At 43.1% G+C, this 27,121-nt stretch overlaps 1 protein-coding gene across 4 annotated transcripts in view; it reads left to right on the plus strand.

Annotated features, from left to right (window-relative positions):
• The window catches only part of LOC109431170 (rhophilin-2), a 280,237-nt gene that overhangs the window by 193,140 nt on the left and 59,976 nt on the right, over positions 1–27,121 (plus strand). For all 4 annotated transcript variants that reach the window (XM_062844120.1, XM_062844119.1, XM_062844123.1 and 1 more), the window contains one exon: positions 24,140–24,384. In XM_062844120.1, the coding sequence (XP_062700104.1) occupies positions 24,140–24,384 (245 nt within the window). The remainder of the gene's footprint in view (positions 1–24,139; positions 24,385–27,121) is intronic.

Below are 27,121 nucleotides of genomic sequence, written 5' to 3' on the forward strand. Positions count from 1 at the left end.
ATCTGAAACGGTTCTTCTAGATTTCAATAGATCATACCTATTGTGAGTAACTCAGACTGGTTTGAAGAGGAAAACACTGTGTTTGAAAAGATGAAAAACATATTGCGTCGTTGCTTCTAGCGCAATCGTAAATAAATAGGCGAGCATAGGTGGTGTAACGGATATCGCTTCTAATTTGTATGTAGAATCCATCCCCATACTATTTTTTTTTTGTATTAACGAGATTTGTAGCCCTAGGCTAGTTCATCTCGGGACCCACGCTTTACTTCCCTTCCGAAGGAAGAACCCACATTTTGTGAGTTTGTTGGGAGTAGGATTCGATCCCAGGTCCTCGGCGTGATAGTCTTGTGTTCTAACCATCACACCAGGTCCGCTCCACTCAAACAGGCTTTGATTTGGCCTCCCTTTTCAATGATACAATCATTTTCATGACTGCGATAGGACTTTGACAGCTGCGGTAGAATTCAGCGGCTATCGCAGGGTGGAATGTTTTTTAAAATCAGTAATACCTATGAAACTCAGAGGGTTTTCCTTCTGTAATGGATCACACACGTCTTGACTGGTTAAGCCTGCTTGGATCATTTATTTATATTTACAGTTGACCGGCAGAGCTTCCAGAATGTCTGAGCGTTTGATTGCGCACACAAGCGTGCGATAATAATGTAGCTTCAAACAAAAAGCAAACATCAAGTTCATTAACTGGACAACAACGCAAAGGCAAGGGTCACACATTATGTACTTTTGGCAGAGCACAACCAATGCTATCATCACCAAAACCCATTAAACTTTAAAGGTTACGATACTTCTATGCAACCGTATTTAAATCACATCTCCCCGTAGGATTTTCCGCCGAAAAAATCAGCATTAACACACTTTTCGCACCATTCGTCGCCATTAACGAGGTCCCCCGCTGGACACCCTCTCGCGGTTTATTACCACGCAGGGGCTCTGCCTGATCATGGGGTGATCAATAATCATTAGTATCCGTTTGGGCCTGGCCGCGATCGCGGTACTTATTTGAATAAAGTTATAAGTTACCGGCATCGATCGCGCGCCGTTGTTCCAAGGATTGCATAAAGCTTCTGCTAGGAGGTCCCAAAGCAGTGTGGTGCCGCCATACGTTATGTGATTGGCACCAGAATGGGCTTCCAACTTCTTCAAACAACCGGGAAGCTGAGTTCGGCTTAACTCTCTGCCGCTGCGCTACTGGGGCCTACATCGCCGGTGAATACTAATTAATCGATAAATTTTCAAGCTGGAATGCTCTCACTGTAGAACCGTGCGAGGTTAACAGTTAACCTGTGCCTACCGACTGACGCCTCTCCGAACACCTTTTACCTACATGAGGTGCTTCTGCAGACTAAGATTGTTTGAATTTTCGATGACGGCGTTTGCGAACGGGTGAGATTCAAAACTGATGTTCAACGGCAGCATAATGAGATTCACATTCCTGCGGCTTTATGGTATTTATTAAGAATGGAAACTTTAGGTAGATTCAGAGTTATCTGTAATGTAGAGATATGCTGACTAGATACTAGCGTGGTTCAAAAAATCGTTTTTGCTCCACACCGCTTATTCGATTCGTAACCAGATTCTATGCCTTCTCACAAAATTTGAGCTCATTTGGTTGAAAATTGAGACTGCAAAGTTTGTATGGGAATTACTATGGGAAAACGATGTTTTTCATTCAATCAACCGTAGTATTTCCCCAAATGCCCTAGAGCGGTAGGTGACCCTTGGTACTTCTGGATTACTCTATCAGCTACAACTTTTCCTAAGACCGCATTCAAATCGCATGCTTCATTAATTAATTAGCGATTTTTACCCAGAATCGAAATCTTTACTCATGATGATTGAACTAATCAATGGGCATCACTGCATTTTGCAGTGAAACATAGTAGCCATGATTTCAGTGTGCTATCTTTGGCGCCATACGCAGCAATGTTGCCTGCTGGGAAGCTGGAGGATCATTGCTAAAGTTTGTCCAGTTGGATACAAATCGATAACTAATTAATGAGGCGTCCGATTTGAATGCGGTCTTCAGCAAATTTGTAGCTGATAGAGTAATCTAGGATTACCAAGGGTCAACTAATCCTCTAGGGCACTTGGGAAAATGCTATGGTCGATTGAATGATAAACATCGTTTTCCCATAGTAATTCTCATATAAACTTTGAAGGGCTTGTGCAGTCTCAATTTTCAACTAAATGAGCTCAAATTTTGTGAGAAGGCATAGAATCTGGCTACGAACCGAATAAGCGGTGTGGAGCAAAAACGATTTTTTGAACCACGCTACTAGATACATAGATATCCATAGAATAAAATTACAATTCTCAAACATGACTTTTGCATAGTGGGAAAAGATAAAGTTTAAGATAAATCATTCGTTTAAGGACAGACTTGTTAGAATCCCAAAATGGCCGACTTTGGCACCTACTCACGATTTCGAAAGCACAAATCTCTTCGTAAACAAAACCAACGCACCTGAGCTTCTTATTTTAAATTTATTACAAGTGAACAAGAACAGAATAATAAAATGCACTATTGTTTGATTCTTGCTCCTTGAGATTTGTGCGTCAGTTCTGATGCACTGTTGAAGCGGGACTTCAAGACGTTTGTCCTTAAGTCTATCAGTTATGTTAAAAATGGGTTTCCTATATAATCGTAGTAGATGTTTAGAAACTTTTTTGTAGATTACATTTATAATATCATGTAATCTGTGGAGTGGAGTCGAGAAAATCTGGTTCGATCACTAAAGCACGTCTCTTTTGCACGTCGAAGACCTGGGATCAGTCTTGTAAACATTCGACACTTTTCACTACCTTCATTTCATTGCCGCAGTCGGGTATCAGCTTGCTTTGTTACATTCGTGCGCTACCGTTACCTCTTACACACAACACGACCGGTGGAACGAAGTTCAATAAACATAAGAAAGCGTCAAATCAATATCGTCTGACACGATGACATTTGTCTAATTCAAGCTTTTCGCATAGATTTACAGCCAATTCCGATTATGAATGTTAGTATTAGTTTATTCTTGCATGTTGCATTGAATACGACACACATATGGCCAATACAGATCTCATTATCGAAGAAGACAGGAATAACAAAAGCCGAACCGTCTCCCGAAGACGCTATCGTGATGAAGTGCATTCGTTTGACATTTTTGTTTCGTACGGTAGTTTGATTTCTTGTGTTGCGAATGTCGGAGACAAAGGAGGCCGAATATCGACGAAAAGGTTCCAATGAGTGTGAACTCTAACAAGACTGCTCCCTGGGAATCCTACATAAAACTCCTGGAGGAGTCCTGGAATAAATTTGTGGAGAAACTGCAATAGGTTTCTTGAAGGAATCTCAGATGGAATTCCTGTGGAATCCCAGAAGGAACTTCTGGAGGAGTGCCACTATGTCGTCATCAGCACACTTTTCCACGCTCGTTAAACTCCATGTCCGAATCGTTACCAACAAGGTCACGAAACGTCAAAGAAAAATGTATCTAAGCAACCGCGGCTTGAAAATGTGTACTGGTGTGGAGCTGTTTGTGATCAATAGTTACCTCATTAGAAAAATATCTCAAGGTGATTCATCTGTTGCAAAAGGTGAAATTATCAACAGCGATCGCAATCAGTATTCGAATGGAATTTGTTCTAAGAATGTAAACAAAACTGTTCCAAGATAAAACAGTTGGTCACCGCAGAGTGGAGCTAATTAATCCAAGAACTGCACATTTGGATGTTTCAATGGTGTATTGTAAAGTGTCTCGAGTATACCAAAGTGGTGAATCCTTGTCGTTTTGACAGGTCTCCTGCTCGATTGGAACTATGGAGTTAACAGCAAATGGACTGTTTCAATTTTGACTTTTATCCAGGCTCGTTAGTGTACAGTAGACGTTCGCTCGGTGCAAACGCTTTAACTGCAATGCCTTTTAACTGCAAGTCCGCTAAGTGCAACAATTTTGCAGTTATCGCTCCGCTGTCCGTCAAAATGAAATGTCAACAGCCATGCGATGTTTTCCTATGTAGTTTTGTTGCAGTGCGTTGTTTTCCGAATGCACATTGGCTGCATTCTGCAGCAACAGACAGTTCTTTTACGACTGTCAGTTGTTGCAGTTAACGAATTTCATTCGGTAAGTGGAACATAAACATGTTGCAGTTATCGAACGTCTACTGTATGTATATTCCAACCGCATTCGATTTACGATTTGGCGTCCATCCACGGTAACAGACTTTTCCCCGCCGTTTGTTTGAGCGTAAATACGAACACGGCCTCAATTAGCACAGTACCTAGTGTTTGGTATGTAATCTACCGCAGCGACATCCCAGCCTTCGAGCCGAGCGTGACCAAATCCCTCTTTTATCCACGGACGGGTGACTTGCCTGCATTGCATTGGACCGTTGACGTTGGACAAAACATTTGTCGCCACACCGTGCCGCAGCTGATAAGGAAAAGCGTCGCTAACGAAGCTCAATTTCACGTTCGAATTGCTTTACCGCCGCCGCCTTCGACCACGCGCACAATTGGGTTTCTTCTCGATTGTTCCCCAAGGCGGTGAAAATACCAGATCACTAGATCAATAGGGCCCTTTCGTTCGATACTTTCGCTCTCATCTCGCGGTCATCCCACGCGAGCGCGCGCAAGGCCTACTTGACTGGCGGCGTCAACTGTCACAACACCCGCGCTCGTGCGCACTGAGTCTTGACCATGCCACGCGCAAATCGCATGAATCGCAACTTGGCAATCGAAACTGACAGTGGACCGGCAGCGTGGCGGGAGAAGCCGCAGCATGAGTCCCTCCAGCATCGGAGGGAATCCGCAGGTTGTTAATGGGGGTATTTTAACTCTTTTTTTTCTGCACCGCTCCAATCAGCTCCTCCTCGCTCCCATCATCGCGCGTTCTTTCAATGAAAATCCTCTCCCCGACGGATGATCACAGCTTTCTACGTCGAAATCAGTGAACACAGCCGGCGGTTAGCGTAATCCGCTACTAATGGACCTCTTCGTTGGCTCGACAGCCGGTCAACCAAGCAACACAGTGCGGTGCGAACCGGCTACGCCAAACCAAAGTGAGAGCCATTAGACCAGTGGTTCTCAATGTGAATGGCTGACTACTTGGATTTGAGGCTTTTTACAATCTAGAACTCTCTGATTCTTTCTGTCGATTCAACTGGGATGAAATGAAAACAACCAATAACAAGACAGACACGACCCGTGCGCCACCGCTTGAGAACCCCTCCCATTAGAGGAGGGAAGCTGCGCGCGCGGCAAAGCCGAAATATAGGCCACATGTAGGCATCCGCTCAGCATGTTGCGAAACAGGTTAAACGATTCTCGCCTTCCCATTCCCTTCGAGAAGAAGGCGAATGTTTAGCCATTACTGGTAGGACGACGGGGGAGCCTATCTCGGTCGGTAGGGGGTATTTGTATAATGGGCTTTGAACTGCCAAGCGAAAAGGAAAGGCCATCTTGGATCGGATCGAATCGGATGTGTGTCGTCGTCGCCTTAGCCGGTGGTGTTTGTCGTCATCGCTGCTTTTGCTTGGACCCAGTGACCCAATTCTCTCACCATCTTCGGCAGAGGCAACAAACTCCGCATCAGCCGCACAGCCTCCTCTGATTGGAGTTAGCCGCGAAGATGTTGCGCTCGCGACTTTTCTGGAGCACTCAACTGGTTTTCCCGGCGAGCAGAGGCAGCGCGCAACTTTTTCCTTCGTTGATTGGTTCGTTCCCTCTTTTGTTTCGGGTCGGTCGGAAAATAGGCCACTTTCGACGGTAAATAGATCCCAGAGGAATGTCGCTGGAAGTGACAGATGAGTACCACTTTTGCTGCTACTGGACTCGCGGTGAAGTGGACGTACAAAGTAGATTGTTGTTAGTTGGGTACTCGAGACGAGTTCGAGTGAGGCAGACAGGAGATCGGGTTTAGGAAAAGGGTACCTGTTCTACTGGAGATGCAGCAGCAAGCAGAAGCAGCCAGAGATCGGAACACCTTGACCCGTTTTTGTTCGAGAGGAGGCGATATGTTTGTTTGGTCTACTTGAAATCGGATACACCGGTTGAAGAAGTTGGTCTCTTGAAAAGGAAAGCAAAAACTGGTTCCGACGACGGACGGTCAAGTGCAAGTATGACTTGACAGAACTGGATCCCCATGGTGATGGGAAGATAGAGGTCAGCAAACAAAAACTGAATGGGTTGTTTTTATTGGAGGTAATTAGATTAAGTACTTTGAATGATCGTCCTAAAAGCTATAAATAGTAGAGTAAACACTCGGATAGACTGCCCATGATCGCATAGTTGACGTAACCACCATTGACAATACAGTCGACTCTCCACATGTCGATGTTCTACATCTCGATATCTCTCCCTATCTCGATGGTTTGGTCAGTCCCTTCAATCTGCATACATTTTACCTTTCTATATGTCGATATCTCCTTATCTCGATATCTCTCTATCTCGATGCGATCTCGTTCGTTTTTGTTCGAGATTTGCTCTCCATATGTCGATATGCCTGTTTTTACAGGTTACTAGATCTCGTTTCTTAGGTGCAAAACATTCTGTGAAGGTGAAGTGACATCTGTTTGTTGACGGTTTTTCCTAGTTACGGACGATTTTTCAATCTAGTATGCATTACATATTTGTTCTTGAGTTCGATCTCTCCCTATCTCGATGGTCCCTTCAATATCGAGATGTAGAGAGTCAACTGTACCAGCATTCACAAGCTAATATCTATCAAATGTACATAATAGTGACCAGTTTTATTCAATGCAGCACAAGATCTAATCACTAGCTAGATATCAACGTGAAAAAAAATCATAAACTTTTCATCAATCATTGTTAAAATTTCAAAAGTGTATTGAAAATTACCGTGGCGCTTACGTCAACTATGCGATTATGGGCAGTAGAGTAGAAATCTACTTCATCATATGCGTCGATTCCCGTCATATCAGACGGAAAATAGCCGAAAATTACAGATATTCCGACTTACTTTTGCCAATGGCTTATTAGATGGAAACAAAAAGATGTAGGCTTTCAATAAGCACACCCTATAGCACTGGAAATCGAATAATTACTCAAAATTTCACGTTTAAATTTTACTCTACTTACATATTCACATTTTGCGTTTGCCGAAGGCAAAGTAGTAGCTAGCCGAATTGTTCTTCATCACCGTTCAATTTTCACTTCGCCAGATGCACTCCTTGAACCAACCTTCAATTCACACCCCACAAAAGCTCTGTGGCACATCAAAGTTGATTTTCACTGCTACAAAATGTAGCAAAAGCTTTTCAATTAATCAAATCAATCGCTTTGTGCCACGTAGAAGGAGTGGCTCTGCTCTGGCTCTATTCTGGCTCTGGTTCTGCTCAGGTTCTGCTCTGGCTCTGCTCTGGCTCTGCTCTGGCTCTGCTCTGGCTCTGCTCTGGCTCTGCTCTGGCTCTGCTCTGGCTCTGCTCTGGCTCTGGCTCTGCTCTGGCTCTGCTGTGGCTCTGCTCTGCTCTGGCTCTGCTCTGGCTCTGCTCTGGCTCTGCTCTGGCTCTGCTCTGGCTCTGCTCTGGCTCTGCTCTGGCTCTGCTCTGGCTCTGCTCTGGCTCTGCTCTGGCTCTGCTCTGGCTCTGCTCTGGCTCTGCTCTGGCTCTGCTCTGGCTCTGCTCTGGCTCTGCTCTGGCTCTGCTCTGGCTCTGCTCTGGCTCTGCTCTGGCTCTGCTCTGGCTCTGCTCTGGCTCTGCTCTGGCTCTGCTCTGGCTCTGCTCTGGCTCTGCTCTGGCTCTGCTCTGGCTCTGCTCTGGCTCTGCTCTGGCTCTGCTCTGGCTCTGCTCTGGCTCTGCTCTGGCTCTGCTCTGGCTCTGCTCTGGCTCTGCTCTGGCTCTGCTCTGGCTCTGCTCTGGCTCTGCTCTGGCTCTGGCTCTGCTCTAGCACTGCTCTGGCTCTGCTATGTGTCTAAAAGATTTCCAGTTTAAAATTAGCGCAGCAGATGGCACTGTGATTTATATCAAGGATATTTTGGCCTACATAAAAGACCTCCCGCCTTATCTATAAAAATGTTCAGCAAATCCGATTCGATTATTCTCCTAGGATTTCTACCAGGTTTGATCCTGTAACTCATACCAAGTACCCTGTAGAGATTTTTCCCCAGGGTTTCTCTTAAAGTTCTCTAGTCGAACTCAAACTAACCTTCAGGGCTTTCTTCATTGATTTCTCCTGGGATGCTTTATAGGCTTTCTTCCAGTATTCTCCCAGGATCCTTTCAGGAATTTCTCCCGGGATTGGATTCCTTTACAAATTTCTCTAGCGACTGAACCATTTCAGGGATTCCTTCAGAAATTTCTTCCGTGACGTCATTGATTTCAGACTTTCCTTTAGGAATTTGTCCGAATAATTCCTAGAAATTCTTCCCGAGATTCTTTCAATGGTTCCTTTAAATTGATTGATTGATTTGTCTTTCAACCCTTGGCTGGTTTTGGTTCCTTTAGGAATTCCTAGGTTCATTCCTACCTGAATAGTTCATGGGATTCCTTAAGGAATCCGTTCAATTATTCCTTCGGAGATTTGGCCAGGAATTTCTTCAGGGACTTCTCTAGGATTCAGATCTATGTATTCCGCAATTCCAGGATGTTCCAAGGGGTTAATCTGCTCTGCTCTGCTCTGCTTCTGCTTCTGCTCTGCTTCTTCTCTACTTCTGCTCTAATTCTTCTCTGCTTCTGCTCTGCTCTTGCTCTGCTTCTGCTCTGCTTCTGCTCTGCTTCTTCTCTACTTCTGCTCTACTTCTTCTCTGTTCTGCTCTGCTTCTGCTCTGCTCTTGCTCTTGCTCTGCTTCTGCTCTGCTTCTGCTCTGCTTCTGCTCTGCTTCTGCTCTGCTTCTGCTCTGCTTCTGCTCTGCTTCTGCTCTGCTTCTGCTCTGCTTCTGCTCTGCTTCTGCTCTGCTTCTGCTCTGCTTCTGCTCTGCTTCTGCTCTGCTTCTGCTCTGCTTCTGCTCTGCTTCTGCTCTGCTTCTGCTCTGCTTCTGCTCTGCTTCTGCTCTGCTTCTGCTCTGCTTCTGCTCTGCTTCTGCTCTGCTTCTGCTCTGCTTCTGCTCTGCTTCTGCTCTGCTTCTGCTCTGCTTCTGCTCTGCTTCTGCTCTGCTTCTGCTCTGCTTCTGCTCTGCTTCTGCTCTGCTTCTGCTCTGCTTCTGCTCTGCTTCTGCTCTGCTCTGCTTCTGCTCTGCTTCTGCTCTGCTTCTGCTCTGCTTCTGCTCTGCTTCTGCTCTGCTTCTGCTCTGCTTCTGCTCTGGTTCTGCTCTGCTTCTGCTTCTGCTCTGCTTCTGCTCTGCTCCTGCTCTGCTTGTGTTCTGCTTCTGCTCTGATTCTGCTCCTGCTTCTGCTCCTGCTTCTGCTCCTGCTTCTGCTCCTGCTTCTGCTCCTGCTTCTGCTCTGCTTCTGCCCTGATTCTTCCTTGCTTCTGCTCTGTTTCTGCTCTACTTCTGCTCTACTTCTGCTCTGCTCCAGCTCTGCTCTGCTCTGCTCCAGCTCTGCTCTGCTCTGCTCCAGCTCTGCTTCAGCTCTGCTTCTGCTCTGCTTCTGCTCTGCTTCTACTCTGATTCTACTCTGATTCTGCTTTGCTTCTGCTCTGCTCTGCTTCTGCACTGCTCCAGCTCTGCTCTACTCCAGCTCAGCTCTGCTATGCTCCAACTCTGCTCTGTTCCAGCTCTTGTCTGCGCCGGCTCTGCTCTGCTCCAGTTCTGCTCTGCTCCAGCTCTGTTCTGCTCCAGCTCTGCTCTGTTCTGCTCCTGCTCTGCTCCAGCTCTGCTCTGCTCCAGCTCTGTTCTGCTCCAACTCTGCTCTGCTCTGCTCCAGTTCTGCTCTGCTCCAGCTCTGATCTGCTGCAGCTTTGCTCTGTTCTGCATAATGAACATGCATGGCAACGTACGATTACCGAGTAGGTTGAATAGGGGTTCCAGAGGGGTTTCAGTCACGCTCCCGGTGGTTACAGGTGCGCCTCGAGAAGTTTCAGGGGCGTTTCACGGGTTTTAGAAGTTTTCACGGAGGTTGTTTCAAGTGGATTCAGTGACGTTCCAGATGATTATAAGATGTTTTGAAAGTGTTTCCGTGGATTTCCTTCTTTCCTCCTTCCTTTTCCTTTTTCCTTAAGCGTTTCAGGGAATATCAGGAAGTTTAAGGGGATCAAGAAGATTCGGGAGTTTTGAAGAGGACTTTCAAGGGGAGTGTTTCAAGCTACCTTAAATCCTTTCTAACGTCTTTAAAACCCCTTGAGACATCTTTTAACATCTGTGAGATCGCCTAAAACGTCACTGAAATTTCCTGAAGGCCACTTAAGGTGAAGATATGACGAAGCCACACCTCGAATTTTCAAGAGCACAAATCTGAAGAACCGAATGTCAATTTGCGCTGAAAAGTTAATCGATTGGTCACCACCAGCGGGCAACCAATCGATCAACTTTTCAGTGCAAACCGACATTCGGTTCTTCAGATTTGTGCTCTTGAAAATTCGAGGTGTAGCTTCGTCATATCTTCACCTGAAAAACCTCTAAAATCCCTGACGCTACCTGGAAGCCCTAAAACGCCTCTAAATATTGTCGTGATTTTCGGATGATTGGTCGGTCGGTGGTCTGACGAATCTGTGATCGTCCATCACGGCCAAACTGCACTTGTGGTGTGAACGGAAAAATTTCCGAATAACTCTATTAGAGGAAAATAATTTCTTTTAGGATGAACACCTAAATAACTCTTTATGAAAATTGAATAACTCTTTTAGGAACAGCAGAATAACTCTTTGAATGTCGATTAGCCCCTCAATCTTTTTAACTGCAACACTACCTTGAAAGCAAGTAGCTTTAGGAAATGCAGACAGTCACCAAGTTGGGGAAAATCGACTCGATGTTGCTGCTGCTATGTCTGCTAGAGTCCGATGCGCCGCGTCCTCTCGCACTGTCGGGGAATGATCGACCCGATGCTGCTTTTCTGCTGCTGGAGACCCGTTCGCTACGCCGTCCGGAAAACGAATGAATTGTGCTCGCAATAGCACCGCTTTTTATTACGAAGTCGGGTGATACTCCTCCCGATGCTGCCACCGTGCTCTTTCTTGCACGGCCGGGGAATGGTCGTCCCGGGTGCTGCTGCTGTGCCGCTGTGTTCGTCAATGTCGGGGAAAAGTCGTCCCGAAGCTGCTTCTCTTCTGTTGGAGACCCGTTCGTAAAGCCGTCAGAAACACGAATGAGCTGTGCTCGCAATTGCACTGCTTATTTATTCTCCTTTCTTGCGCATAGTCAGCGAATGTTTGTACCGTGCTGCGACCACGCCCTTTTCCACACGGTCGAGGAATGTTTGGCTTGGTGCGCTGTCGGTCGCTTGCCCGTTGTCGGGAAATGTTCGTTCCGAAGCAGCAACCACGCCCCCTCTGACACGGTCGGGGGATGTTTGCCTTGTCGTGCTGTTGCTTGCACGTTGTCGGGGAATGATCGTCCCGAAGCGACAACCCCGCCTTTTCTCACATGGTTAGGGTATGTTTGTTTCGCTGCGCTGTCGCTTGCACGTCATCGGGAAGATATTCGTCTTTTCAACTGGCTCTCCATATAGCATGTCATCAGACAGATGTTGGTAGCTTACTTTTACAGAATCCCTATTGACGTTTTTTTTTGCGATTCTCAGGCGGAAATAAGTCACATCATTTAACTAACGCAGCGGAATTTTATGACAAGGTGGATGGGATAATTTCTCCGAAATATTTAAAGGATTATACTCTGACAATTTCCGTACTGATATTCATGGTCGTTTTATTATTCGTTATTCTCTACAAATATCTTTTTAAATCCTTTGACATGCCTTGAAGCAGCCAGTGATGGAAAACAGTGAGGAATGCAGCTGAGTAGACACAAACGCAAAGCTATCCTACTCGCGAACAACAGAAGCCAGAATATATTCGCACTTCCTTCACTCGCGAGCTAACGAAGCTGGTCGCACTCGTGATTGATTCGCGAAGCAGCTCTGAACATTTTTCAGTTTTGTGAAAAAACGAATTTACACGGCCGACAGATTAACTTTTCAGGTACAATAAAGCACAAAACACTACTATCTGATGGATAATTACTTGTTTTGCTATTAAAATCGCACTAAAATGCAATTCCCGCATCTCCACTTGTTCTTCGCGAATAAAAATTCATGAGTGTTTTTGTTTTTGTTTTGCTTCATACTCGTGAAGCAAGCGGGTGCGAATAAACTCACACACGGCTTACTCTCGGCACCGTGAGTAAACCGTTTGTTGCTTTTACACTCGCGAGTTGATTCACGATGAGAGTGTTTCCATCTCTGGAAGCAGCACTAAAATCTCCAAAAAACCCCAAATGTCATTTGCGTTTACAACTTTAAAGTCCTAAGCTGGTTACGCAGCTGAAAGGCCTTTTTCGCAGCTGTCATATGCCTTTTCATTTCACGGAGAACGCCATAGTGACATGTTTCCAGGGTTCCAAGATCCACAAACTCTACTTCTAACGTATCCCCATTGAAAAACACCTCAGCACTGCCACCACTAGACTTGCCCCTGTCTCCATCAGCAACCAAGTACATTGTCTTGAGTAATCCTATCCTCATTGTTTCCCTCTTCAGAGTAGCCAGAAGCTTTCTGCACTGCCCTAGGGTTGGGGATCAACATGGTCCTCAAATGCAAACATTTGTGATTGCGTAATGGTAGTGATATTCCTCCGCATATCAGATCTCATAATTGTTTCTTCGAATGTAGAGTCAAACAGGAAATTTGGAAATGCGTCACCCTGCTCTAATCCATTCCAGAAGGTCTCAAACAGGGTAGAAGCGTCGTCTGCGATACGAACTCTTGACTATGGTCAATCTAGCGTTATGTGTAAAAACCAAATTAGATTTACCGGGATACCATGTTTGGACTTTATCTCCCGAAGCTATCCTGGTATTCATCGACGAAGGATTTCTCAAGAGGTCTCAGTCTGCGAATTTGTTTGCCTGTCAGCAAACCGGTCAACCGGTCAAGAGAGATTTCCGATGTTGATCGATATCGATTTGTTTGAAAAAACGATGGCGATCGCAATCGACAGATAGAGAACTGTATGAAGCAAATCAGACTCTGGTTGATAGGGAAATCTCTTTCCCGGTCATCTCACATGGCACAGTCTTGTGCCGCGCACCATTGCCAGTTGCAAAAATCTTACGCATATCATTCCAATCCATGCTCTTCTCCATCGCTTCAACAATCACATCCTCTTCGTGTTGATGTTCCTTGCTGCGTTGGATACATTTCTCTTTTGCTCATATTACCCTACATGGATGCCATATATACAGATTTACGAGCATCCATACAGACAGCGATTTATATGAAATGCAAAATTTGAGCTAGAGAAGTTATTCCTTTTTGCCTTCTCATACACCCAAGTGTACTGAAAGGCTATATTTTCACTCAAAAAACAAATTTTCGATAGAAGGCTCGGAGGGTCAAGTCACATATACCAATCAACTCAGTTCGACGAATTGAGATGATGTCTGTATGTGTGTATGTATGTATGTCTGTGCGCAAAAAAAGTTCACTCACTTTTAAAGCACTTTCGATTGGCCGATTATTAAAAACGGTCCGGATCGGTCAAGGCGTTCCGGAGTTCTGGCCATTTCAGTGATCCGGACCAGCACCGGTAGAACTGGCCGTATATAAAACTGAACCATCATGCGACACAACAAACTGCGGCGATTTTTGTAACCTTTAGCGTGGTTGACGAATTTTGTGCGGAAATCAACATTAAAAATCAGAAATTCCATGATGTCGGCCCAAAATTCAAGGTGGCACCCTAATATTCAAGATGGCGGCTGTTTAATATAGTTTTAGGCTCTCTAAAGTCATACAATATGGGTGTAATTGGAATGAGGAAGAAGCCTGAACTTCAAAAATGGCTACTAGAATACCCAAGTTGACGGTCTAAAATCCAAGAAGGCGGCTCCAAAAGATGACGGCTGTTTAATGGTGTTTTAGGCTCTAAAACAATGCAATATGGGTGAAATTGGTATGGGGAAGATGTCCGGAGTCCAAAAATGGCGACCAGAATATCCAAGATGGCGGCTTCAAATTCAAGATGGTGTCTATTTAAAGGAGTTTTAGGCCCAAAAACCATGCAATTATGTATATTTAGTAAGGGAAAGATGTCCGGAGTCAGAAAATGACGACCAGGATGTCCAAAGTGGCGGTTCCAAAATCAACATGGCGATTGTTTAGTAAAGTTCTAGGCCCTAAAACCATGCAATTTGGGTATATTTGGTATGGGGAAGATGATCGGAGTCCGAAAATGGCGACCAGAGTATCCAAGATGGTGGCTTCAAATTCAAAATGGTGTCTGATTAACCGTTATGTGGCCGGCAAACTTTTTGCTTTTTTCTACACCGTGTATTTTAAATGGGTGCTGGGTACCCGGGTACCCTGTCGACCACATAAGGGTTAATGGAGTTTTAGGCCCTAAAACCATGCAATATGGGTATATTTGGTATGTGGAAGATGTCAGGAGTCCAAAAATGGCGACCATAATATTCAAGATGGCGGTTCCAAAGTCAAGATGGCGGTTGTTTAATGGCGTTTTTGGCTCTAAACCATGGGGTATATTTGGCATAGAGAAGATGTCTGAACTCCAAAAATGGCGATCAGAATATCCAAGATGGCGGTCTAAAATCCAAGATGACGGCTCCTTGGGCGGCTCCAAATTGAAGAATGCGACTATTTAATGGAGTTTTATGCTATTAAACCATGCAATATGGGTATATTTGGTATAGAGAAGATGACGGGAGTTCAAAAATGGAGACCAGAATATCCAAGATGGCGGCTCTAAATTCAAGATGGCGACTGGTAAGCGGAGGTTTATGCTCCAAAATCATGAAATATGGGTATATTCGATATAGAAGATAGAAGATGTCCGGTCCGGAGTCTAAAAATAACCACCAGAATATTCAAGATGGCGAACTTAAATCCAAAATAGCTGCTCAAAATTCAGGATATAGGATTGAACGGAAGATAAAGATTTTTCTAGAAATTATCTGGCATCTTTGCCCTGTACTGCTCTCAGTTGAACTGGCTATATCGACCACTAACAGTCAACTGCTGGCGACATTCTTTTCACTCGTCATTTGTTAACACTCCTTATCGAATCAGCTGAGCGGTATTCTGGATTCGGTATATTTTGCCAGTGTATCGTCTGTTTGTCGGTTTGTCATTGCAGATAGAGTAGAGCTCCATCTTTGACGGTTTGAGTAATGTTCATTCAACTTCTTCAAACTTAATCTTATCTCGAACTTGTCTTTTCCTTCCGGCATTCACACTAAGTGGTTAGCCCACCAGAGTCTTCCGTATTTTCACTTCTACATTCTATATGAGAATTCTCTCACTTAGTATTTAAAACGATTTATCTAGCAGAGATTGTTCTGTATGCGAAATCTATCTGTTGGTTCAGAAATTACACAAAGATTCGTACAAAGATCACAACAGAACTTGGTTTCAATTCATAAAGCCTGTATCCGCAATAATCGGGACACAGAAATACGTCTGTAACTCTGCAATGGATACACTAAAATGTCTCAAATTTGGTCTGGGAACATCTTAACATGTGTTCATTTCACCTGCAAAATTTCATGTAAATCGTCGCAGTACTTTTTGTTGTAGCAATGAAACAGCAGAACGTACGCAAATGAATTTTGTACAGCACCTACTTTAGCATGTCGGCGCTGTAACTTTTGAAATTGGTCATGTAAATGGCTGAAATTTTGAGCACAAACCTCTCGATATACCTTCCTTGCATGTACAAAATTTCAAAAAAATCGATGCACTATCAACAATTTTATGATTAAAACATGTTTTGGAACTAATCGTGATTTTAGCCCTTTGGACAGGAATGACAGAGCATCCCTTTTTGTTTCGAATGTACTGTTTCAAGTACAATTCCAAAAATCATGAAATTTTGCAGGCATAATATGCACATAATCAACTATCTTCTGTGAAAATTTCATGGAAATCGGCCGAGAAATTCAAAAGTTATGAATAGGCTAACAGCTCATATGAAAAACACGAAAAATTTCCACTAACACTCACTCCTATCAACACTGGTAGCTTTCAAACCAGTTGATCAATGTTGATGAAATTTTGTATGAAAGTGCCTTTGTGTGTATCACAACTGCCTATAAAATTTCGTTATTATCCTTGCAGTACTCTGGTCTGTAGCGCAAAATAACCATCTGTCATATAGATGAAAATTGGCCGTGTCTGTACAAAATGCTTAAACGCACGTCGTTTTGTTTTTGAGCTACAATTGAAAGTAATGTACCGATTTTTATTAAATTTGGCACAAATAATAAACAAACATCAAAGAGTATTCAGTCAGTTTTTTTTGACAATTTTATTGATTCATGCCAGAGTTACAGCCGTATTTCTGTGTCCCGATTATTGCGGATACAGGCTTTAGAGCATTGCAAGTGTGTCAGCCCGATTAATTTTGTCGTAAAACCACAGACAAACAGACATATTACTTAGAAGCTCTATAATGCACAATCCGAAGCATTCGTTTGCAGGTGTACTATCCCTCGGCTCGATGTAATAATTTAGCAGGTGACGACTCCCCCGTGGCGTTACCCATTCATGAAAGATGAATAAAGGTTCATGATTGAGTCATTTTATGTAAACATTGATCGGCGTCGCGTTCATTTCTCTCCAAAAGTGAGACGTTATGTAGAAACAGCAGCGCCACCATGACAGATGCGAGCGATTTGAGTGGTATATCTGTTTGTTTTTGGTTTCAGGGCGTTTCAAAAGATTTCAGTGACGTTTCCAGGGGAGTATCAAGGGCCGTCAAGGGGTTTTAAAGCCATTTCAAGAAGTCATAAGGAATTTCAGGCCGTTTAAAGAGATAACGGATTTTAATAGTGTTTTAGAAGGCATCAAGGGGATCTTCAGAGGAGTGTTGCAAGGGGTTGGAAGGACGTTTTAGGTTCGGCGCTGGGGGCTTCAGGCCTCCTTGAAGCCACCTTAAATCCCTTCAAACGCTCCTGAACCCTTTGAAGCACCCCTGAAGCATTCTATAAATGCCCCTAAAACGCTACTAAAATTATCTTGACACCTGTTCGAAAAGCTCTTGAAACCCCTTCTTGAGACATGCGAAATCCACTCTGAAACACTCTAGAACGGTCTCTAAAATGCCCCTGAAACCTCCTGGTGTACCCTGGAAGCCCTAAAATGCCCCTAAAAACCTCACTTTTCAATGTCGAACAGCAAATTTGGAAGTGTAGCACTCTGCTCCAATACATCCAAAACGGTCTCAAACGAGGTACACGCTTCGTCTGTCATCCGAATTCTTGACTTTGATCAATACAGCGTTGCGTGTAACAACCCAACTAGTTTGACCGGAAGACCATGTTCTGACTTTATCTGCTGAAGCTCATGTCAATTTAATGAATCGTACGCTACATTAAAACGAATGTGTGTCTAGGATCGTCCGCAGGTTATGAATATCTGATCCGTCATTGATCGGCCTTCACGAAAAGCAGCCTGTTATTCGCAGACCGAAACTCGAGAGATCTCAGTCTGATAAACAGGACATGCAACAGTATGTTGTGCGCCGAATTTATAATTGCAATCCCTCTTTAATTATCACATTCTAATCTGTGCGCTTTTCTGTAGATTAGACATAAGGGAGGCCATCCAATCAACCAATTCTCCATAATCCTGCTCTTTTTAAGGATATTATGGTTTGATTGATGCTGCTGCTGCTCGCTTTCGGAATTGGAAAGTCCGACTGCGATCTAACCGTTTCCAGCAACCTTGTGGCTTTTCAGCTCCTTTCAGAAATCTTCCGAACCTCATCCAATGTTGATGATTCCACTACTGCTTGACCGTCGCCAACTATGTTTATCCTGTTCCTGAGTACACCTTATTTGTCACCATTCAACAGATTGTCGAAGTATTCCTTGTACGTGGCTTCCACCATTGCTTTGTCTGTCAGCAAATATCTGGTCATCGTACATGGCGCAGTCCCTGTGCCATGCATCATTGCCAGTGTCATAAATCTTCCGCATTTCGTTCCGATCCACGCTTTCCTGCGCCGTTTCAGCAATTTCACTCTCTTTGTGTTGTTGTTTTCTTGCTGCGATGGATTCATTGCTCTTTCTGCTCTTACTATCTTGAAACGGGGATACCATATGTATGACGAAAGTTATTGTTTTTTGTATGCGATACAGATTTTTACACGGTTTCGCTCTCAGGTAAATTGGATTTTACCAGCATTTCATCTATAAATTTCTCGACAAACTCTTACAGGCATTTCTTCAAATATTCCTGTATCTTCAAAAATTGATGTTATGCAGGAATTCCTTAGCATATTCAAATAGAGTTCCCACGAGGATTCTTTCAGATGTTTCGTCAAATATTCTTCCAGTTATTTTATCAGTAATTCCCCAAGAGATTCTTTCAAGAAATTCCGATTTTTTTTAGCTGGAATGCTTTCTGAAAGTTTTGTTGGAGTTCCCCGAAAGGTTCCTCCAGAGTTCTTTTCAGAAATTCCTACGGGAATTCTCGCAAGCATTCCTTCAGAAAGTCTTCTAGAAAGTTTTCAATTCTTCTACAAGTTCATCCAGGGAGTTTCCTAGAAGATTCGCAGACATTCCTATTTCACCAAGGGTTGCATCATAAACTTCTTTTGGGATTTATTGTGGCCTTTCTTCAGGGTTTTTTTTTCGGAAAATTTTTCGGCAATCCATCACGGATTCCTTCAGAATTTACCTCAGGATTCTTGGAATATCTAAAAAAAAATTCTCGGAATCACTGCAGAGTTTTTCAAGATTTATATAAAGAAGGGTTTCTGTGGAAATCCCTTCGGGGATTTTTTCAGAAACACCTAAAGAAATTGTTCCTTTAATTCTTCCAAAAGTTTCTCATAAAATTCTTCTAGGAATGCTTCCAAAGCCATTTCAAGAAACTCCTACAGATATTCCTCCAGGAACTCTTCCAACGATTACTTCGCAAATTGTTTCAGAGAATTTCGTACGGGAATCTCTTCAAATTTCCAAAAGTTTCTTCCAGGAATCTTCAGAGGTATCTTAAGGGATTCACTTGAAAATTCCTTCAGGAATAAAAAAAATACTCCAGTATTTTTCATGTTATTTCTTAAAGTACTTCTGTATAAAAACTGAAGAGGAATATCTAGGAGAATTCCTGGAGGAATCTCTGAAGATATCTTTAAACTTAAACTACGAAGTCAATGGAGATATTTCTGAGGAAATTCCTGAAGAAGTTTTAGAAGGAATCCATGAACAAATTTTCTATATACTTCCTGTAGAAATCCCTGGAGATATTCTAAAAAGTATGACCGGAGGAAAATCTGAAAGAATCCCATGGAAATTCCTGAGATTGTAGTTGGAATTTCTGAAATCCTTATCAAAATTATATGGAGGATTTAGGTTCAACAAAGTAATATACACAAATTTGAGAAGCAGGCTTTTAAGGCAAAAATGTTTCTAAAAGATTGTTTAGAAGATTTTTTGAAGAAGTATATATTTTTTGGCGTAGGGATTCAGGGGTTAAGGATCGGCTTTTTTGTCAATCCGCGATGGAAATGAACATACGTTTATACATTTGATGTATGTGTTTGTGTATAGAAGAGAGTATAGAGAAGTAGATAAATAGAAAGATACGAAGTAGGAGGAAAAGGACGAGCCAGGGATTGAACCCAGGGCCCTTTGTATATGAACTAGAAGCGGTAGTCACTAGATCACCATGCTCGATTATCCATCATCAGATAGGTTATTCAAAGCCCCAACCATTAGGTTTACAGAAGGTAACCCGGGAATCTGCAATAGGATTTATAAATAAGTCATAAATAATATCGACGTAGGGTAAAAGGGTATAATGCGCCCCACCGGGGCAAAACGCCCCTCTTCATTTTCTAGCGATTCAGGCGCCTTTCGCATGCGTGATCGATTAGAAATCTCAAATATTGAAGAACTATTGCCATCAAGCTGGTCCGTTAGTGGATTGGTACAAAAAAGCAATAACAATATCAAAAAGTCTGAAATCGAGGCTTTTGGCGTAATTTTTTACATCTTGTGAGCTGATTTCATTGTAAACGAAGCTAGTTCTGTTCGCTTGTGTTACTTTGCAACTTTTATGCAGTTAAACACTTGTTGAAAGACCCTCCTAGGATAAGCATGTAGTGGAATTATCCCCTGGGACAGTTTTATCACGGGGCTGGATGTTTTTCGTTTGATGGGGCGTATTGCCCCGTTTGTTTTGAAAAGGCAAATTTTGGAACGTTTTCGAAAAACGTTTCAAAGCTTCCATAGCCACATCTCCAAAGGCCAAGTTCGTATGCAACACTTCACTAACTTTAGTAACAACGATTTGCAGTGAACAATAGATGGAATAAGGCGCCAGTTTCAGATATATTGCCATTTCTGCTTAGGGGGGGCATATTATACCTGTTTACCCTAAATCCTCCAAGAATGTCATACGTAATTTGCCATGATTTTTTTAAAGAAAATGCCAAGAATTTGTTAAGTGTGAGGTCAATTTAACTGGTGGCGGCGGGGTAGAAAAAACTTCGGTGACGGTGGCGCGGCGTGGTGGTGGCGCACAAGTCTAATTACGAGTATGTCATCTCGATTAGTTTCGTCGGAAACAGTGCCGGATTTAACCTTCGGGGGGCCCGGGGCAAACCCTATAAAGTGGGCCCCCAAAAGCAGGATTTTGAAGATTTTTAAACTTTTTGTTTTCAATGTTGTTCGTATTTTTTATATTATTAATGTTTCTTTTTTTGCGATTCAGGAAAAACACTAAGTCACACAACTATTTTGTTCATTCAAACTATTATTTTATCATTATTTTGCATTATTTTAAATGATATTGTATTATTGTAGGAAATATTCAGGCCGAATATTACTTACTACCGATGTCCTATAAAAGTGTACTTTCAACAATGCAGTTCTCAAAAAATGACGACATATTATTCAAATAAAGAAAAAAAAACGAACATTTATTTTAATATTTTTGCTAAATCATCAAGATACCACATTCAAATTGACAGCGTAAATGACATCTTATTCAGATAGGTATTACATATATTACATTCATTCGAATTCATAAGACTTATGCAAATTCTAGAACCTAGTATTCATTTTGATACCTAGGAATGTGGAGAACTTTTCATTAGGATTGCAATATTCTACGAGTATTTTAAGATTCTGATTGAACAAAGTTAGTACGCCAAGGAGCAACTTTGACAATAAATTCTAAAAAAAAACTGTGAAACAGATGTGTAAACCCACTGTTCCGAGATGTTTCTTGAAACTGAATTTTCAAAACTAACCCGAATTTAACAGGAATCATTATCTTATATTTCCCATGATAACATCTGTCCTCAATGAACTTGTGCAGATGGATATTAAATAGTTGTTTTCAGAATTATACGATCATATTTTGAAATCAATTCATTACAAGTATTGTTTAAGATCTTTTAACGTACTCTGTTTAGAGACACTTTTGTGCAGCAATTTTAACATAAATAAGTACATAAGTAATTTTTCTGATTTCTGATCTCAACAACAACTTTCAAATGGGTTTTGGAAATTCTCGCGTATACCAAAATAAATCAAAAACATCGTTTCACTAAATCGTTGAATACTGTAATATATCTCTAGAGCTGAATTTGCTGCAATCAAGCAGCCTCAAAACAATTGAATTGTTAAGCAATTAAAATACTGTTTTTCAGTTTAATCAAAAGATCATTTTTTTTTTTAAACATAAATTGACAAAATAGTCTTATGACTTTAGAATTGCAGCTTTAACCAAAAAGAAAAAAAAATCCCACCAAAACTTTGAATCCAATCTGCAAATAGTTCCAATGCTCTCAAAATTATGAAATTTTGGATTTCGATTTCAGATTATAAACAATCTGGATACCCTTAAAGAACCCAATTATAACAACTCTTGGACATACAATAAATATGATCGTCTTTGCTGTGCATTTTTATGGATTCGTTGAGCAAAATATATAATGCCAAGTATAATGCTTATAGATTCTTGGGGGGCCCCTCTAATCGGGGGGCCCGGGGCACTTGCCCCCTTTGCCCCCCCTTAAATCCGGGCCTGGTCGGAAAACCCTGTTCTGACATTACCTGTCACAGCTTGCCATGATAAGTCTGCTCAAGAAAATTAATAAAATAAAAGTTTGTCTGCTATGTGGTATACAAATCTTATGATCATATTTGAAACAACGCTGATCAAGTTCTTAATCACAATGTCAGCAATCACCAAAAAAGTAAGATACAAAATCAACAACAAAGACTTTCACTTATCATCTGCGTACGGTGCCGGCCATTCGGACGCCGGGTAATACTCGCTAAATATTGGTACTTTTCACCAATTGACGCCAATTACCTACCGCTCGCCCGTTTCGCCATTGACACAGAAAAAGAAGAGCCTTCGATTTATTTCGAAATCGATTTGTGCGAAAATAAAGGTGCGAACTGAAAATAAATTCGGATCGAAGCAGGCTGCGACTGGCGCCGAAGCGATCGATCCAATCGATCGCAGTAAGGAAGAGAGAGAAGTCAGTGAAAACGAAAGGGGCGAGACAGATCAAATTTGATTTTATTAGGCGCAGTTGAGGTGCCGATTTGTGAGTCATTGCTGATCTGATTGGCTGTTTCCTAAATATTTGCTGCTTTTTTGAGGAAAAATCAGAGATGTTTTATAGCAGGCTTATGCACTGAATAAAGTTTTCACATTGTTTTCATCTGCTTTTCACATGGACTGTTTCCATACGCGTATCCATTGAATTATATGGGAATATCACATAGATTTTGCGAAGTTATGTGATTTTCCAATAGAAGTTATGTGATTTCCTAATGTTTTCCATATACCGTATCGATTTCATGTGAAATTTCCAAAGAAATTTTCATCGGAAAATCCAATAACAGTTATATAGCCAAACTAATGGAAATTTTCCATGTGATATGTGATTTATTTTTTCAGTGTGAGCTATCGGAGTGTGATGAAGTGCAATGCACTTCAAACGACCACTTGGGTGTATTTTTATTTTCTTGCAGCCAAAACGCCGATCCAAAGAGTGGATCAGTGCAAAATCGTTCAAATAAACTCAAGTTTTTTGCTTCTACCTTATCGCCAAACAGATCACATAACCTCCTCCGTCGCCGAGTGTACTCAGTTGGTTGCCATAGTTCCCCCGCACACTCTTGTTTTTTTTTGCCATATAAATACGTGTTCGAAGTTCGAACTCCCGCACAACAGACAAAGCCTACTGTGCGGTGCTGCAGGCAGCTCTACTTCTGTTTACGTGCGTTTGGTTGGTTGGCTGGTTGGCTGTCATTAGTCAAAACACGTGAAGGAATGTGGCCTGCTATGCATGGTGCATACGAAAAAAAAACAACTCGATCACTACTGAAACAACTCAAATAGTCTACTTGAACTATCCTATTACGACGATATGGGCGACCGACGAATGGTCCCCAGAATCGAACTGGGTGCGATAATGGGGTCCTAGAAACGTTTAAACAAAATAAAACTCAAAATAAAACAATTACAGGTAGTCATGAAAGTTCCATAAAAAATAGTTGTCAAACTGAATTTTAATCCTTAGTTTTCGATCGAGACTTCTCTACCCCAATTAGTGACATCAGTCCTTTACAACCCTATTATTAGCTTTGCTACCACTGTTCAACGATTATAGCTCGGGCTAAAGCACTTCTGGGTCTGACAAAAGCGAAAAAAACGAGAATGCCATACCATTCACGCGAATTGTGGTGTGCCTATCCAAAGCTCGTCCGTCAAGGAGAGCCAGTCCATTTTTTTATGCTACATACTTTACCCCATTGCATTGAGCATTGATCTGCGATCGCGGATGAAATCGGACCGACGACGCGAGATTGACATGTTTATGCTACGATGGTTTATGGGCCCAGAAACGGGGTGCTGCTGCGCCTGCTTTGATTGCGCAGTCCTCCACCCTGTTCGGTGGAGAAGGTTCGCAGCCTGCTTCGATTTTACGACCGTTTCGTTCGCGAAAATTTTACGCAACAGGTTTATTGATCGATCCGATATCGCTGCACTGATAAACTGTACTAACCTCAATCTTTCCTGTTTTTTTTTCATTTACAGGGTTCCGACCCGAGGGCTGCGACCTGCCGGGGCAAACTGCAGAGTCGCCGGTGTAAGCTGAACCAGGAAATCAACAAGGAGCTCCGGTTGCGAGCCGGAGCCGAGAACCTGTTCAAAGCCACCACCAACAAGAAGCTGAAGGACACGGTGGCACTGGAGCTGAGCTTCGTGAACTCCAATCTGCAGCTGCTGAAGGAACAGTTATCGGAGCTGAACTCGTCGATGGAGATCTACCAGAGCGAGGGGTAAGTTTTAGATCCGCGCCTTTAGAACCCAATATTTCGTCTGGCAGTGTGCCTAAATCTTAAACGATTCGAGTTCCGAACTTGCTATACAAATCTTCTGGACTTCTTCTGCTTTTGCAAGTCTTTCGGATTTACTGAGTAAATCTTCCGTTTTAACTTTTTCCGGATTTGACTGGACAAGTCTTTCGGATTTGCTTGAACAAATCTTTCGAACTTGCTTGGGCTAGCCTTACGGACTTTCTTGGGCAAGTGTTGTGGACTTGCTTGGGCAAGTTTTTCGACCTTGCTTGGGCAAGTCTTCCGGACTTGCTTGGGCAAGTCTTCCGGACTTGCTAGAGCAAGCCTTCCGGACTTGCTTGAGCAAGTCTTCCGGACTTGCTTGAGCAAGTCTTCCGGACTTGCTTGAGCAAGTCTTCCGGACTTGCTTGAGCAAGTCTTCCGGACTTGCTTGGGCAAGTCTTATTGACTTGCTGGGTAAGTCTTGCGGTCTTGCTTGGGCAAGTCTTCCGGACTTACTTGGGCAAGTCTTCCGGACTTGCTTGGGCAAGTCTTCCGGACTTGCTTGAGCAAGTCTTCCGGACTTGCTTGGGCAAGTCTTCCGGACTTGCTAGAGCAAGCCTTCCGGACTTGCTTGAGCAAGTCTTCCGGACTTGCTTGAGCAAGTCTTCCGGACTTGCTTGGGCAAGTCTTATTGACTTGCTGGGTAAGTCTTGCGGTCTTGCTTGGGCAAGTCTTCCGGACTTGCTTGGGCAAGTCTTATTGACTTGCTGGGTAAGTATTGCGGTCTTGCTTGGGCAAGTCTTCCGGACTTGCTTGGGCAAGTCTTCCGGACTTGCTTGGGCAAGTCTTCCGGACTTGCTTGGGCAAGTCTTCCGGACTTGCTTGAGCAAGTCTTCCGGACTTGCTTGGGCAAGTCTTCCGGACTTGCTTGAGCAAGTCTTCCGGACTTGCTTGAGCAAGTCTTCCGGACTTGCTTGAGCAAGTCTTCCGGACTTGCTTGAAAAAGTCTTCCGGACTTGCTTGGGCAAGTCTTATTGACTTTATTCACAAATACAAAGAAATTAAAAAAAAATCTTATTGACTTGCTGGGTAAGTCTTCCGGTCTTGCTTGGGCAAGTCTTCCGGACTTGCTTGGGCAAGTTTTCCGGACTTGCTTGGGCAAATCTTCCGGACTTGCTTGGGCAAGTCGTCCGAAATTGCTTGGGCAAGTCTTTCGGACTCGCTAGGGCAAGTCTTCCGGTCTTGCTTGGGCAAGTCTTCTGGACTTGCTGGGCATATCTTGCGTACATGCTGGGCAGGTCTTGCGGACTTGCTAGGCAAGTCTTGCGGATTTGTTTGGGCAAGTGTTCCGGACTTGCTTGGGCAAGTCTTTTGGACTTGCTTGGGCAAATCTTCTGGACTTGCTTGTGCAAGCCTTCCGGACTTGCTTCGGCAAGTTTTCCGGACTAGCTTGGGTAAGACTTCCGAACTTACTTGGGCAAGTCATCCGGATTTTGGGCAAGTCTGCTGGACTTGCTTAGGGAAGGCTCCTGGACTTGCTTGGGCACGTCTTCCGGACTTGGTTAGGTAATTCTTCCAGACTTGCTGAGGCAAGTCTTTTGGCTTTCTTGGGGAAGTCTTTCGGCTTTCTTAGGCAAGTCTTTCGGACTTGCTTGGAAAAGTCTTCCGGACTTGCTGGGCAAGTCTCCCGGACAAGTTTTCCGGACATCATTGGGCAAGTCTTCCGGACTTACTGGACAAGTCTTTCGAACTTGTTTCCGAAATCATAACTGGCAAATTCTAAGAAAATTTCTATGCAAGTCCCGATGACTTGCCAAACAATTTTGCAAGATTTGATGTCACGTTTCGTACAATAAATTAACCGGCAAATCCTCAGGGTTGGGCAGGCACGCCCCCAAGACTCCTTGACTAGACTAGTTCACAATACTTGACTGGGCTAGAGCACTAAGCTTGACTGGACCAGTCTCCATAATGTGCTTGGGATAGTTCCCAGGACTAGACTGAACTAGGCATGGGCTAATCCTCAGGACTTGACTGCACTAGTCCTCACTAGACTTCTCCGGGTTCGGTTTTAGGACTTGATTGGGCTAGTCTGCACGACTTAATTGGGCTATTTTCCAAAACTCTAGGATAGTTAACAGGGGCTAGTACTCAGGACTTGGCAGAAATTCTCAGCTATTGACTGACGAGCTTCTAGGGCTTAACGGAAAATTCCCAGAACATTACTGGACTAGTTCACAGGCATTAGCTGGGCTAGATCACAGGACTTGACTCAGCTAGTCCACAGAACTTCTGGACTAGTCCCCAGTATTTGAATGGGCTGATCCTAGGACTTAACTAGGTTTGTTTCTAGGACATGAGATAATTATCAGGATTTTACTAAACTAGTCCCCAGGACTTGGCTGGGACGGTCTTCAGGACTCAGTTGGGATATTATCCAGGATTTGACTTAACAAACCGAAGGCTTGACTGGGCCAGTCTTGAGGACTCAAATGTGCTAGTTCCTAGAACTTCACTAGGATAGTTTCCAGGAGTTGACTGGGATAGTCCTCAAGATTTTGTTAAGATATTCCACATGATTTGACTGAAAAAATCCCTACGACTTTATTGGACTAGTTTCTAGAACTTGAGCTAGATACCAGGATTTGGCTGGGCTAGTGTAAATGAATTTTCTGGGCTAGTTCATAGGACTTGACTGGGCTAGTCTTCAGGACATAGTAGGGATATTACTTAGAAT

The sequence above is a fragment of the Aedes albopictus genome, chromosome 1 (genome assembly GCF_035046485.1).
Source record: "Aedes albopictus strain Foshan chromosome 1, AalbF5, whole genome shotgun sequence".
Lineage (NCBI taxonomy): Eukaryota > Metazoa > Arthropoda > Insecta > Diptera > Culicidae > Aedes > Aedes albopictus.